Genomic DNA, 15744 nt, shown 5'->3' with positions numbered 1-15744 from the left:
GGACTGGTGACCATGTATGTATTATTGTGGGGTGAATATCATGTTTATTATTTGGGACTGTAATCCTGTTATTGTCTACCCCGTGCAGTACACATTGTTGTGTATTGCCGGGGGAGTATTGTTTTGGTCACCAGACCTGGATAAAAAGAAAATAAAGTCCTTTCCAAACAGGATTACAAATCTCTGTGTGTTTCATTACCCGACTGCATCACCCCTGCACCTGCATCCACTCAGCCACTTTGCCACATGGCCCTGATATTGCAGGGAGCAAACAGTTAACTGCCTGTACTCTTCCAAACATCCCTGCAATCTTATTATAAGAAACCACAGTCTTGTAAAGCCTTTTGTCCGATTCTCAACTTATCAGATATTTTGCTGACCTGCTTGTTTTTAGTATTATTGTTGAGTTTTTAAAACAAATATTTTAAAGATCCTGAAGGTGCCACAGCAAGGTGACAGATACATTAAATGTGTTGTTGTTGTGACAGCAAGCACTTTGCAAAACAATTATAAAACTCTTAAGTTTCACTTGCATTTCTTTATATTTTCAAAATGGTACCCTATTTTTCTTCAGGGGGTTTCACAGACTCAGTTGAAACTAAATGTTCCTCTTCCTGTAAATGTATTTCTCAATCGTTAATCAGAAATGCAAGCGCACCCACAGTTGCACTCACAGACTTTAGTAGCTTTGTTGATTTAAATGTATCTCCCAGCTCTATACACAGTATCTACACACTGCCTTATCAAGTACTTTTTATACACAAACCAATACAAGCATTATCTAATTAGTCAGATGACAGGGAGAGAGACCTATTTTAAACAGTACTTGATTTAGATATATTTGTGGGACATTTGTGTAGCAAGGTTATTAAAAAACCTCTAGTAGTGCACGTATCTTTATTTAAAAGGAAGGAAACTATTTAATGATTTAAAAGGCAGATGAATTTAGATACGAGCCGGATTAAATACGACCCATGGTTTCCAGTCTAAAGTGAAAAAAGATAACTATTTTGTTTGTTTGTGGTTTTCAGACAGAAGTATAATTGAAAAAGATGTATAATGGCAAACATCTTTTTGGTATGTGTTTTTTTTTCTTTTTTTTTTCTTTTTTTGTATAGCAATATCTGAAAAAGGTATTTCCTGTTCACAATTAAAGATTTCTGCTTCTGCAGTATTTTGTCCACTGGCCAGTGTTCTTTACTGCTCACCACAAGAGGGGATTTCCACAGTCCGAACTAGCTATTTCTTTTAAAATGTACACCATAAAAACAGAAATCAAACATGAAATATGTTTTTGGACTGATGAATGCAATTAGTTTTATCTAACTTTTGTTCCACACATCTTAAAAGAACTGGAAGGAAACACAGGGGCTGCAAAGAAGCCACAGTAACAGATTGACTGCTCGAAATATCCACTAGCATCACTTCCTCATACTTTTTGTGTTATTCTTTTGTACTACTGCACTTTGAGTAGGTACAGGGGGAACTTAACATACATCTTCTGAAGACATTCCGATGTGCATTTCACTGTTCGGTAAGTAAAAAAAAAAAAACCCTTAAGGTAAGAAATGGCTGCTTTATCATTTCAACACAATGTGAATTACTAGAGACACGAGGGGTCTGGTTTTTAAAGCTAAGGAAGCTAAATGTGATCCAATTTCTGATGTTACAGTAACTATCAGTGCACTGAAGAAGAAATTAGCTGAGACAAATGCTTACTTATTTTCCTATTAATTTATTGTTTTAAGTTATTGTTATCTTATTAAGTTATTGTTAGACAATACAATTTTACGTATTCACATTTTCTTTGTGTTCTGTCTCAGTCGGTTTTAATGTGGATTGATGACTACAGTCAGTTTCTGAATGACAATCTGCTACCAGATTTTAGAATACATTCTAAAGCTAGCCACAAACCAGTGAATATAAACTATAAAATAAAAAACAAAAATCATAACACAAGTGGAAGACTCATAACACAACAGTATTTGATTCACTGTTTATACCTAATGTTAAACATATAGTAGTAAATATATGCTTTTACTCATACATAATGCTGTATTATCTGCCGTCTTCCTTTGGGAAGCATTTGATTACATTATTAAAAACATCTTCTTGAGGATTGGAAATTTAGAGTGGCAACCATTTGTGTTGAAGGCAATTAACATCCCACAGTGGAAGAGACATTTTTTACACCACCCTCCCCCTCAACTCACACTCCCCAACACATTTGAACATGAATCAAAATGAAACCTATAAAATACTGACTTCACTTCTGTGTAAAGCTTGGGCAGGGGTGGGGTGGGATTGCAATTACTGGACTTTTTAGTATTAAACTTGCAAGAAACTGCTTAGAACAATAATCAGACTGCTCCTGCCTACAACAGTTATTTATTGTCTTTGCCTTGAAATTGAACAATGTTGCCCATGACCAGCTTTTGACTCCAAAGCTAGAACTTCACCAGATGAGCTACAGTAAAGGAGCCTCTACTCTGATCTATTACATGTTGTCCATTTATTACAGCACCACAGTGGCATTATAATCTATAGCAATGTACTTTATAACATAAATTAAACAGAATACCACTTGTAGTAGCCAGTTACTAATTATCAACCTGAACACTAAGGGTGGTTTTACTGTCTTTGCTATTTGAACACATCGCTTACATTAGCAATCACAAGTCACACACATAAATGAATTAGCCTAGAACAGAGCTGTTTCCTGCCTATGATAGGGGTTGTCTGTTTTTAATCAGCAATATGCATTCAGTGTGCGGTTAGATAACATCTTTCTTTGTAATAGAAATAATAGCATTGGAATGGAGTAGCATTAGTTATCAGGTTTATGAATAAAAATCAAGTTGAAGCACTTTACACAATGCTGCTGTTGAAATCTTGAAATTGGGCCCAATTTTTCTATACTGGTGACGCTACATCTCAAAGATGTATTCAAAAATAGCTGTTCCTGTCAAGTTCTGAAAGAAACTCAAAAGTTTGACAAAAAAGTACAACAAACATTTTGACTAGAATTCTTTCTCAATATCTTCGCTACATTCCGATGAGGTTTAGACATGATGCTCTGATTGCTGCAGTGGTTATACATTGTTCATGTATCCTTATAAAACAGTTTTTACCAGTATTAAAAATGAATTATCTGTTTGGACTTGCACATATCATTGAGGTTCAGTAAGTACAGTGAGAACAACAAAATGGAACCACAGAAATAACAAACAGAAAATGTAGACCCTTAAAATATCAGGTTTCTGTTTTTGTTTAGACATAATACCTGTTTTTTTTGTCTTCCTAGTGCAGGGTCATGTCGTGAACAGAACCATCTACAATAAGCTTCAACATGTCTTACAGTATTATGTCTGAGGAAACTGAGCCCAACGAATACAGAATAACCGCCTTGGTTTTCTACAGTTCTATTTTTACAATTGGAATAATTGTAAACATCACAGCATTATGGGTCTTTGGCTTGACCACAAAGAAGAGAAACTCTGTGACTGTATACATGATGAATGTGGCCTTAGTGGACCTGATTTTTATTATGGTTCTGCCTTTCCGCATGGTTTACTATGGCATGAACTACTGGCCCTTTGGAGACATTTTCTGCCGGATGACAGCCGCCCTGACTGTCTTTTATCCCTGCATCGCTCTCTGGCTTTTTGCTTTAATCAGCGCTGATCGATACGTGGCTATTGTGCAGCCCAAGCACTCCAAGGAGCTGAAGAATGTAAGCAAAGCCGTGATCTCCTGCGCTGGCGTCTGGATAATGACTCTGGGCAGCACGGTGCCAGTGCTCACTTCAGAAAACGACCCTGACGCTTTTTCCAACTTCACCACCTGCCTGAAAATGCGTGACATCATACACTTAAAACACTCCAACCCCGTGAACTTCATCCGTCTCATCTTCTTTTTTCTTGTCCCTATTTTCATCATGATCGGATGCTACTCAGTCATCGTCGACAACCTCATTCACGGGCGGACTTCCAAATTGAAGCCCAAGGTGAAAACAAAGTCCATTAGGATCATCATCACCCTGATTGTTCAAGTGATTGTTTGCTTTGTCCCCTTTCATATCTGCTTTGTCTTCCAATTGCTGGAGAACAGTGGCAATGATTACAGCGCCTGGGGGGCCTTCACCACCTTCCTTATGAACCTGAGCACCTGCCTTGATATTATCTTATACTACATAGTGTCAAAACAATTCCAGGATCGAGTCATCAGTGTCATTCTGTACCGCAACTACCTGCGCAGCGTCAGAAGGAAGAGTTTCCGCACCGGCAGCAGCCGTTCACTCAGCAACATTAACAGTGCAATGATTTAAAGGTCCATCATTTTTAAATCTTTGATTTACATTTTTTAATCATTTGTAAATATTGTTTCACTTTGCGTCAACTTGTTTGAGATCTGTGGGCATTGGTGTATCTGTGCTGTGCTCTGGATCACTGTCTTGTTCATTCTCATACGCATCAATAGAGAATTGGAGTTTGGGATATAGTAAGTTTTAATACAGCAATATGGCATTTATAAAAAATGTGTTTTGTAGCACTGCTACTGCAAAGTTACTACATTCAAAACCCTATTAGTTGGTTACTGCAGTACAGCCACTCACACCCTGCATTACCTAAAACTTTGATCACTGTAATACTTTTACACTGATATGACCAATTTGAAACATGCCACTGTAAAACATCTTACTATTGTCTAAATGATGTGTTTAGCACAGCAGTAATACACATCCGAAGTCTCATACAATAGAACAACCAACTTCTTAGTACCTTTTGCTATATACAAAAAAAAAGCTATTTCTCATAGCATTTAGAATTCCATTTCAAATAATGAACTCTGTGTTTGGCACTGAAAATCATCAGCCCTATATCTATCCCGAGGTAAAACAAGCTGTAATGTTGTTGAAGCTGACACCCTGGGATCCTTCAAGAAGCTGCTTGATGAGATTCTGGGATCAATAAGCTACTAACAACCAAACGAGCAAGATGGGCCGAATGTGAACTTTCTTATGTTCTGTCTGTTTCGCCTATATTCTTAAGTCTGAAGAACTTGTGATAAGGAATGCCTATTCCCAATTTCTCAAGATGCACAACATGTGAAAGCTTTATTTTCATAAATACGTACGTAAGCTTTGAGTACATCTCAGTAACCAGGGATATTTACCCACCACACAATACATTCCCAAGCTCAGATCTGCATCTGGAAATACCATGTGCACAACTTCTCACTTTTTATTTACCATCTTAATTAAACTGCACACTCCATCCATCAAACACAACATAGCACAAACGTGTGAATATTTAACCACAACCAAAAAGGTTTTATTTATGCATGGTAAATATTCAAGAACTGAGATGATAATTACATTTTACTGTACGCAAAATGTAGCACTTTGGATTTGTAACAAAACACACAGTACAGGATATGGTATCAGATGACATACTGTGGAAGAATGTGTGTGCATTTTGGGTTTCTACAGTAGTTGTGCAAAATTAACCTCAGCTTGTGAAGTAATGAGAACCTTAAGACTGAAACTCAGTATTTCATTTTACAGTATACCAAGGGGATACTTTTTATCATCTACATAGCCTTACTTTGCATGTTCTCTATCATTCTGTTTCTGTTTATGCTTAATCACACTTTACCATGGTTACTAACTACTGTATTTCAGAAAAAAACACAATTTCTTTGTACAGGGTCTGCTTCTGAAAAGACTCAAAAAAGCAGAATTTCTGAAGTGACAGTTTTTTTTTGTGTTTTTTTTTAAATGACAAGGGATATGCAGCTGTCATTTCTATCACCTCTGTAACTAGTTGGGCTACTGATGATTAGGTTTGGTAGAGAAATTATTAAACTTGAATGAGAGAGAGAGAGAGAGAGAGAGAGAGAGAGAGAGAGAGAGAGAGAGAGAGAGAGAACTGCCTCTGGTCTTTTCCTAACATTAATGAATACTGAATGAATACTGAATGAATACCTTGGACTTTTCCACATTTTGTACTATTACAACCTGGAATTAAAATGGATTTAATTAGGATTTTTTGTCACTGATCTACACAAACTAGTCCATAATGTCAAAGTGGGGAAAAAAATGTACATATTTTTCAAAATTATTTACAAATAAAAAACTGAAAAGTCTTGATTGCATAAGTATTCACCCCCTTTGCTGTGACACCCCTAAATAAGCCCTGGTGCAACCAATTGCCTTCAGAAGTCACATAAATAGTTGAATGGAGTCCACCTGTGCGCAATTAAAGTGTCACTTGATCTCAGATTAAATACACCTGTTTCTGGAAGGCCCCAGAGTTTGTTAGAGAGCATATATAGTGTTTCAGTCTGCAAGAGACCTGGGACTGGGGCGGAGGTTCACCTTCCAGCAGGGCAATGATCCTAAACACACAGCCAAAGCTATACTGGAGTGGTTTAAAAACAAGAACCTGAATGTCTTAGAATGGCCCAGTCAAAGCCCAGACCGCAATCCGATTGAGAATCTGTGGCAAGACTTGAAAATTGCTGTTCACCAACTGTCCCCATCCAACTTGACAGAGCAATTTTGACAAGAACAATGGGCAAAAATTGCAGGATCCAGATGTGCAAAGCTGGTAGAGACTTACCCAAAAAGACTCACAGCTGTAATTGCTGCCAAAGGTGCTTCTACCAAGTATTGACTCAGGGGGGTGAATACTTATGCAACCAACAAATGTCTTTTTATTGTTTAATTAACTTTTGTGTCACAATAAAAAAATAGTTTGCACCTTCAAAGTGTTAAGTATGTTGTGTAAATCAAATAGTAAAAATCCCAATTAAATCGATTTTAATTCCAGGTTGTAACACTACAAAATGTGGAAAAGTCCAAGGGGGGGGTGAATACTTATGCAAGGCACTGTATGTTATTTAAAGGGTAAAATAATCAGACAACTTACAGCCCCGATGGTAGGACATTCACTTTCACATCACATGCGTAGTGCAGAGCTTCAACAAGCAGGGTGTCGAATAAGGCAGAGAAAACCCAAGAGCACAATAAGAATGACTGCAAAGAGGAACCAGGAGGATCAGGTCATGTTGAAACCAGTTTCAAACATACATGTATCTTTATCAACAAAAGCTTTTCACTGAATATTTAAAAACCTTCCATCACCGTTGGAGGAAAGATACAGTGCTAAGGAATCAGGTGCTGTACCTAAAACTACACAGTAAGTGATTTTAGCTGCAAGGCCACAGGCCGCTTCCTACTCCCCTTCTTCTAGACACAATCTGCCTATGTGAGCCATATTTTATTAAAAAGATAAAAGGATGCAGGATGCAATGACTACATTTATAAAAAATATATATATATAAAAATAAAAAATGTAGGCTATACACATCAAAAAATGTAAGCACAAAGCTTTGTTCAAAGCATAATTTTTCAAACAGATAACAAAACAATACATACTGCAAATTTCCTGCTGCCATATCGTCTTTCAAAAATCCTGAAATTGTAGATAAGGAGGCTGCTGCAGAATGCATCTGTCAGGTCCAGGCAAATACACCTTCCGCATATTAACCTCCAGATCTGAAACATAACAAGGGCAGGAATATAGTTTAATCTTTCCATTTTATTTTATATACATAGCACAAAAAATGTTATGGCAGAAATGATAAGTGAATTATTAGATATTTTTTCAATTCCCTCATAATGGTAGGTTTCATAGAGACAGTGTACAGTATCTAACATACATTCTGAATGTACTGGTATTAAATACTTTGTTGTACTGTATGCAGACAAAACTTCTTTATCACACAAGCAAGACTGTTAAAATGCATGATATACTGTAGCATGCAACTCCTTCTGCACAATAACCCCCTACTGTATGCTGGTAGGAGAAGGCATGCTTTCAGAAATGCAGTCATTCTTCCTTTTAAGCAGTAGTAAAAGTTATATGAAAGTACTTTAAATGGATATTTTAGATAATTCTGAAAAAAATACAACTGAAAACATAATAACCATCCACATGAATGCATTATTATTTTTGTCACAATTGAACATATTGTATGTTTGAAAAAAACACCTATAGTATATTATGTACAAAAGAAAGTTACATTAGGCAACAAATACACTGATAAAGTTAATTGACTCTTACTGTACCTGAAATTCTTGTTTGATTGTGTGCAGGTTATACATAAAAAGGCTCTTGTACTGTGAGAATGGCACTGCTAACAAAAAGGCTAGGGCACTTGGGATGATCAGCAGGCTTTTAGAAAAGGGGGCTTTATCTGAAAGATGGAAAAGAAACAAATATCACTGAGTTTTATTTGCCAGAATATGACCACTGATACTGTACGTTACAGTATAGTGCAATGAAACCTAAATTAACCAGTCACCAAAGGGACTGGAAATGTGTTGGAACAGTTTTATTGAATTGCATGAAAATGATTCAGTCAATGTGTAGTTCTCACACAACCTATTGTTCCCTGTGACATTTATACTAGTATCAAAGGTTTTTTTTGGTTTGTTTGTTTTTAACAGTGACTTATAGTTCTTTGACAAGGTGGGCAACTGTCTTAATGCGAAAAATAATTTCTCCCAAAGGTGGGTTTTTGGCCTGAGGGTGTGTTAATAGCAAACAGCACTTATAAAGGCCTTGTGAAAAGAAAACAAACACCCATGTCATTGGTCCTCTGTTCATACATCATGGTAAAGCAATGGAAACATATCAAGTGCTGCCAATGTAGGTCTTCTGTAAGAATCTTAATATATAAAGACGAAAGTTTGTCTGTCTGTCTGTTCCTTTATGCATTCGGACCCCGCAGGAGCCAGTGCAATCAAACTTTGCATGGCCTCCTCTTTCATTCAGGGGAAGGTCGAGAGCTATGTTTTGGATCCACAATGTTGACCTCCAGGGTACTTTATTTAGTAACCCCATTGCTGGATCACTACTGTAGCCATGTATCTCAAATTAAAGAAACCCACAAAACCAAAAAAATAAATAAAAACAACAACCCCCCCCCCCCCCCCCCCCCAAAATAATAAAGTAAAAAAAAAAAAAAAGAAAGGGGTCCGAGCTCATTGTGTGACACCCAAGATCGGTAACTTATAGGAAACCATAAGGCTACCGTTCCCCAATTTGTCATGCATGAAATACTGAAATATTGAATTTCCCCGGGCAATGCCGGGTACTTCAGCTAGTGTTACATACAGAACAGTGTGCTATATGAAGACCACATTAACAAGCACTGTGTATTTATAAAACAAAGAGAGGAAAGTCACATAACTAACTGTAACCTCAAACCCTTTTAGTACCAGTACACACTCCACCACCTCCATGCAAACTGTTCCACAAAGTGGTTTGCTTTTTCTATTACACAAATTGTTATAGCTCCACCTAATAAACATGATGGACATTATTTAACAAAATAAGCAGATATGAATGCTAAAAATAGACATCAAAATTAATTATAATATGGTGTGCTGTACATTTTTTCTAGTATTTGCTCCCATTCAAGTCAACAGTTATAATTATGACAGTTATGCAAAAGTAGGCCTCATACAGTATTTAGACTATTTACCACAATTAAAAATGTAGGATTTATGTAGGACTTTTTGGCAAAACAATTAACATAGTGATTTATTTTCGGTACAGTGAAGCAGGCACTACTCGAAACGTTCTACTTGACTTTGTTTCTTAGTTTTACCTTAGAATTCTGATGGGGTTTTGAAGTTATCCGTTAATATTTTCAGATGGGTATGAGAACATGTTTTGTACCTTTTTTGAACATGGCAACTTTTGTTAAATTTCACTTAGAGCTCAGTTAATTAAAGGGCATGCAAAGTTTCAACGCATTTCATAAGACTATGTAACACTACATGCTCCAGGCAGTGACTAAAATATCATGCAGCAATGCCAGTCAAATTCCTTGGGTATTGTTTATGTCTAGGGTGCACTTTCTCCAGTACTGTAATACATACAACACCTGCACTTAAAATATTCACTTTTCTGAGTAACTACTACTGATTAATCTTGAAGTATTTTCCCCAAAAGCCATTGTGAAGATTTAACCTTTTCAGAGATTCCTACATAGATAGTTTGGTTTCCCTTACAGGTTGGTTACTGCAAGAATTGAGACTCTAAATGTATTACTTACAGGCATCCTTTTCAGTTATACAGTACTGACTGTAAAGTAGTCAAAAGAACTACCAGCAAGCATGTACCGGTGGCCTCATCTGCTTCAGGCCTGATATAGCTGGATTTAAATGACCAAAACCTTCAACAAAGTGCATCTCCTCAGGCTTTTTGATATACAAGAACAGCACACCAATGCCTGTCACACAACACTACTAAATGCTGGAAAATCTGCATTCTACTTTTTAACACTTGTAACTGACCAATACATATTGCGTACAAGTACACAGCAGAAAATCTCATTGCATATTCGAAATGAAGAAACCATATTTTATCAGCTGTTGTCCACACTAGTGATATGCACTGTACCTAGATGTTTTTTGGTCCAAGTGTTTTGGGGCAAATGCAAAAGTTTTGATGTTGTTTGTTTCTGTATAATACTGTACACCATTACATTAGTAGCGCAGTGAACATACATCATCACCATGGCACCAACATACGCAGTATGCATGTAAGCCCTCTCTACAGCTCGGGACATTTGCCTCTCGTATAATACATTAAAATAAAACACGGAAGTCATATTTATAGACCTTACTAGTAGTAGCCAAAACTACAAAGCAAACTTTAAAAAAAGGTACTTCTCAAACGTGTCTTACTTTCAATTCAGTGTTTAAGTTAGCTGTATTTTAAGAATTGTTGTGTGCTTTACCATTTGCGGTGGGCACGCCAGAAATGCTATATCTAAATCAACAAACTGAAGCTGCTTCTGAACTTGTTTTACTCTAAAGTCGTTTAATTATATTATTGGTGAAATTGTCGGTCTACTTGCCTTGCCACTTGTAATGTTAATACGAGGAACGACAGCCTGCTGTAGCAGAATTAAATAAACGTTAATTAATTTGCCAAAATAAAAGCATGGTTGTATAGGCCAACACACTGCAACAGTAGCACGTTGCTGAAATTGCAGATCACCTTGATCAAATTAGTTAAATTAGTAAAATATACTGTAATAAAAATAATTAATTAAAAATAACTCACAGAGCCCCGTTGATCCGGTAGTGGTAAACATGTTACTGTATAGCAGCAAAGACGGTCAACCGGTGTAAACAATTCTGCAGAAATGAAGCATCGTGTAATGAAGATTTAAAATAAAAGTTAAAATTAAAAAATAAATTAAAAAAATCGGTGACAAGGGAAAAGGTTACAGGGTAAGGTGGTCGAGAAGGGACAAACCTTTTAAACAGCCACTCAATACCGCCACCCATAGATCGAATGTGCATCTCTAAGAAACAAGTCCTGTCTTAACTGCAGATTTTTTTCTTTTTTTTTTTAAATTGAATAAGCAAACTTTGATGATAAACGTGTGAATACATTTTCACAAAAAAACATGTAAAACTATATTTCATTATATATGACCAATATGCATCTCAACTAGACTGTACAATTCTAGAACAAATAACAATTGGTGAAAGAACAAAATGAAAACTTAAATACTTAACCGCATAATTGGAAAGGTTTTTAAAACACTAAATAGACTACATTTTGCATGTTGTATTATTTCACCCAAGCAAACCATTCAAAATGTATTTAAGGTATGTTTAAATAAAACACTGTAAATAATAGTATATGTTTTTCAAATGTAAACCCAATAATAACAACAACAGCAATAATAATAATAATAATAATAATAATAATAATAATAATAATAATAATAATAACTAGAACTGCCAGGCAGTTTTACGGCTTCCAAGCTGAGTACCAGTTGGAAATTTTGGCAAGCTGTAGTATTGCAGCACAAGTGTCAGCAACAGATCAGTTTTATGGAGCAGTTTTAATTCAAAATACTGCATTAGTTCATTATTTCACAATGCTTTAAAACTTTAAACACCATAGCAATCATGACCCTATCTACACACTGTAAGGAGTTATAAACTAATTTTACATTTAACCTTAAGGAGAGGTCAAAGGTCACGATCAAGGTAATTTTTGAATAGAGCATATATGGGTTCCTAAGTGTGTTGTAGAGTAAACCATAACCCTATTTGCACTGTAAGGAGTTATAAGCTAGTTTTACATGTGACCTTAGAGAGGTCAAAGGTCACAGGCAAGGTGATTTTTGGATAGGGCAGCAGTGTGGAGTAGTGGTTAGGGCTCTGGACTCTTGACTGGAGGGTTGTGGGTTCAATCCCCAGTGGGGGACACTGCTGTTGTACCCTTGAGCAAGGTACTTTACCTAGATTGCTCCAGTAATAACCCAACTGTATAAATGGGTAATTGTATGTAAAAATAATGTGATATCTGTAAATAATGTATAATGTGATATGTTGTAACAATTGTAAGTCGCCCTGGATAAGGGCGTCTGCTAAGAAATAAATAATAATAATAATAGAGCACATATGGTTTCCTATATGTGTTCCATAGTAACCATTAACCTATCTCCACTTTGTAAGGAGTTATAAGCTAGTTTTACATTTGACCAAAGATTCTGGAAGGTTTTTAAAGAAATGCGTCAGGTGGCCATATTGGTTTACGCACAAACACCATTTTTGAAACAGTCAAAAAGTCAGTTGTATTGACACAGGGATGATGCTTGTCAGCTTTGGAGTTAATCAATTAAACTGTGTTCAACTGAAGCAGTTTTAAATTTAAGAATGGAATGTAGGTCTGGTGGCCATCTTGTTTTTACAAAAGAATACCATTTTGCTATATTTGAATTCCCTTGTTCCCAGGATGATGCCTACCAAGTTAAGTTGGTTAAATGGTTTGAAAACAGAAGCAGTTTGATGTTTGGGGCACGTTTTGGCGAATTTGGTGGCAGCCATTTTGATAGTAAAATTTATAGCAGCAACTTCTGCTTCGCAAATTTGAAGCAAGTTTGGTTGCTGATGACGTATGCGAAGTTTCAGATCGGTTCACCGGTTTCTAAAAAGAAGATTCTGAAAGGCAATTTTTTTTGCATCTGAACTGTAATCTACACGGGATGATACCTGCTAAGTTTCATGTTGATTGCTTACACTGCGTGTGAACAGCAGTTTAAAGTTTTGGGAGGAAAAACGACACTAATAATAAAAATAAATAAATAAATAAATAAATATCTTTACAATTACAGTACTGTACTGTAGTTTCTATTTCTACACAAATAATTTCAAATGATCTAACTACAGCTATTGGTATATTGCATAGTCACTTTATTTCCATTTGTAGACATTTTTGGAGGTCATATTTGTAAGATAACCACCACTCCCAAACACCATAGTGGAATTCACTACTTAGTTTAAGAATGGTATCAGACTAATTTTGGAAGCTGAATTGATGAGTCACTGCTGCAGGTTTTTATTTATTTATTTATTTATTTATTTATTTCCTGGCAGAATTTCTTGTTTGTTTTCTATTTGCAGGCTGTCGATTTTGTTAGCTACAGTAGGTGGTGCCATTGTCTCAGCACTATTTTTTTTTTTTTACAACAGGCAGGGCAAATTGCTGTAGGATTACAAAATCCATGTTCACACCTTTAGGTCTTGCATTTGTCCATTTGGAGTATCATAATAAGGAACATGTAGAACGAGAGGACACTTTTTCTCTGTTGAACAAATCCCTGCATTTACATGGTGGTGTTAGAAGTTGACATTGCTGCCAAGGACATGAGATTTTATGACAGTGTCTATGATAAGCCTTCATTTCTTAAAGTCATTAAGTACCTATCCTATAATAACACAACAATCTCACAATCTTGTTTTATTTTGCCCACTGCTCTAATACTTCCTTTGCAGACATTATAGCATATGACTGTGGGCTCTCTGACTTTAGGAGTTGCATGTTTTAACATATTTTGCCTGTTGTCACCAGAAAATCTTGTTAGCAATGTCATACTTAAAAGTAATACAACCTGCCCCATATTCAGTGATGTGTAAGCCTGAACACAGGCATTTGAGCAGAGATTACTTGATTCACATGGGAAACACAGTTAACACCCAATCCTACTGACATCAGCAGAAACAGTAGACCCTGAGGCAGCTACTCACACACTTTAATTGTGAAAGATAAGTGGTTTTCAGTGTGTCATTGTAAACGGAAACACATTTAAATTTTGATTGCGCTTTATTGATATTGCAGATACTGTAATTTGCTTCTGGACCATTTGTTCTAAACTTAATCAAATCATTCAATAAGCTTTTACACTGCCCATCTGAATTCTTACAAGTCAGCCATGTATTGTATATACGATTTCCATATGTACATAGTATTTTCCTCAGGAGGGTCGCCTTTACTGTGTTCAATGTTGCCAGACTGGCTGCTTCCTAAAAACATCCACGTGTAATGAAATCATGTCTCTAAACACAAGTTAAAACTTCCAACATTTCTTTGGACTTGGACTCTATCCAAATGGCACAACCCCAAAATCTCCACCATCACATGCGCTGGGAAATAATCAGATACAAAAATAATAATAAAATAAAATAATAGGCAGAACATTTGGATTTGATCAATTATCTTGAAAATATGCTTTAAAAAATCTACATGTTCTATTATTGTTTCTGCTTACATCCTACCTACTGTATTGCAGCAAACATTGCTCTAGTGTGCATCTCAAAGCTCACAACATCCATGACATGATTAGTTTTAGTGAGAAGGCTATAGGAACCTTAACAAGTTCTGAATTTAAAAAAAAATAAAAACACCAGCCCATGTCTCTACATTCCTCTGCATTTTACAATGGCCTGGATAAGCAGAAAGTCACACAATTCTATAGCAAGGAAACTATCTGTTATTGTCTCTGAACCTGGAGGCATGCAGATTCAGATACAGATAACATGACAGCCTTTAGGGTATTGTGCTGAAACTGGCCATTTGTATTGTGAGAAAAACAAAGGCTTATTGTTCGTGAACAGATAATATTTCAATAAGTAAAATTTTTTAAAGTACATTTTTGCCGCCTGAAAAAAAAATACTATGTATCTGTTTTTTAGATTTCTACTATATATATATATATATATATATATATATATATATATATATATATATATATATATATATGGTTTAGAAGACAGATTAAAATACGAAGAGCATACTAAAGTTTAAAGAAACACATCATGTTGCCTTTGCTGTCAGTATCGCAACAATATACAGTATGTAATGTACAGTATATTGCATATTACATTGCATTGTTAAATGTACATTTTGTTCTGACAATATTCACAAATAATATTAGTATTAGTATTATTACAATGTAACAGTAAGTAATATTAGTAATATAAGTTTACCTGCACTTAGTCAAAAATTGCTCTCAGACGTAATTATTTACTGTATTTTACTCTTATTTGCTACTAACTTTATTGTATTTTATAACTGCTCTTATCTGTAATGTGATATTTTGTAATGCAATATTTTGTATCAACTGTAAGTCGCCCTGGATAAGGGCGTCTACTAAGAAATAAATAATATTAAATAAATAATAATAATATTAAAAACCTTGTTACAACATATAAATAAATAACATTACAAAATCCCACACAACGCTTTCACCCTATGCATTATAGTGAAAGTCACACCGCATGTGTTTTAATGCAGAGTTTAATACTTTTAAACATGTCGATACCTATATTGTACCATGAATTACACAAACTTTCATTGCTTT

At 35.7% G+C, this 15744-nt stretch overlaps 2 protein-coding genes across 7 annotated transcripts in view; one reads left to right on the top strand and one right to left on the bottom strand.

Moving 5' to 3' along the window:
- Positions 1-11373, bottom strand: part of LOC117407043 (ubiquitin-associated domain-containing protein 2-like) — a 101117-nt gene extending 89744 nt beyond the window's left edge. For 5 of the 6 annotated variants that reach the window (XR_004545023.2, XR_004545022.2, XM_034011582.2 and 2 more), the window contains exons 1-4: positions 11148-11336; positions 8135-8262; positions 7442-7561; positions 6933-7039 (exon numbers count right to left, since the gene is read on the bottom strand). Coding sequence is in view for 4 of the 6 variants with exons in the window: in XM_034011582.2 (XP_033867473.1) it covers positions 6933-7039; positions 7442-7561; positions 8135-8262; positions 11148-11178 (386 nt within the window). In the remaining 2 variants the exon portion in view is untranslated. The other variant, XM_059029049.1, reaches the window with a different exon arrangement.
- Positions 1409-5021, top strand: LOC117407044 (N-arachidonyl glycine receptor-like). Its single transcript, XM_034011584.3, has 2 exons — positions 1409-1534; positions 3305-5021. Exon 2 carries the CDS (start codon positions 3350-3352, stop codon positions 4325-4327), a length of 978 nt encoding a protein of 325 aa, XP_033867475.1. The 5' UTR covers positions 1409-1534; positions 3305-3349; the 3' UTR covers positions 4328-5021.
- Positions 11374-15744: the final 4371 nt, after the last annotated feature.

This window comes from Acipenser ruthenus, chromosome 8 (assembly GCF_902713425.1).
Source record: "Acipenser ruthenus chromosome 8, fAciRut3.2 maternal haplotype, whole genome shotgun sequence".
Lineage (NCBI taxonomy): Eukaryota > Metazoa > Chordata > Actinopteri > Acipenseriformes > Acipenseridae > Acipenser > Acipenser ruthenus.
The sequence above is the reverse complement of the archived record's forward strand: the minus strand, read 5'-3'. Positions and strand labels throughout refer to the sequence as shown.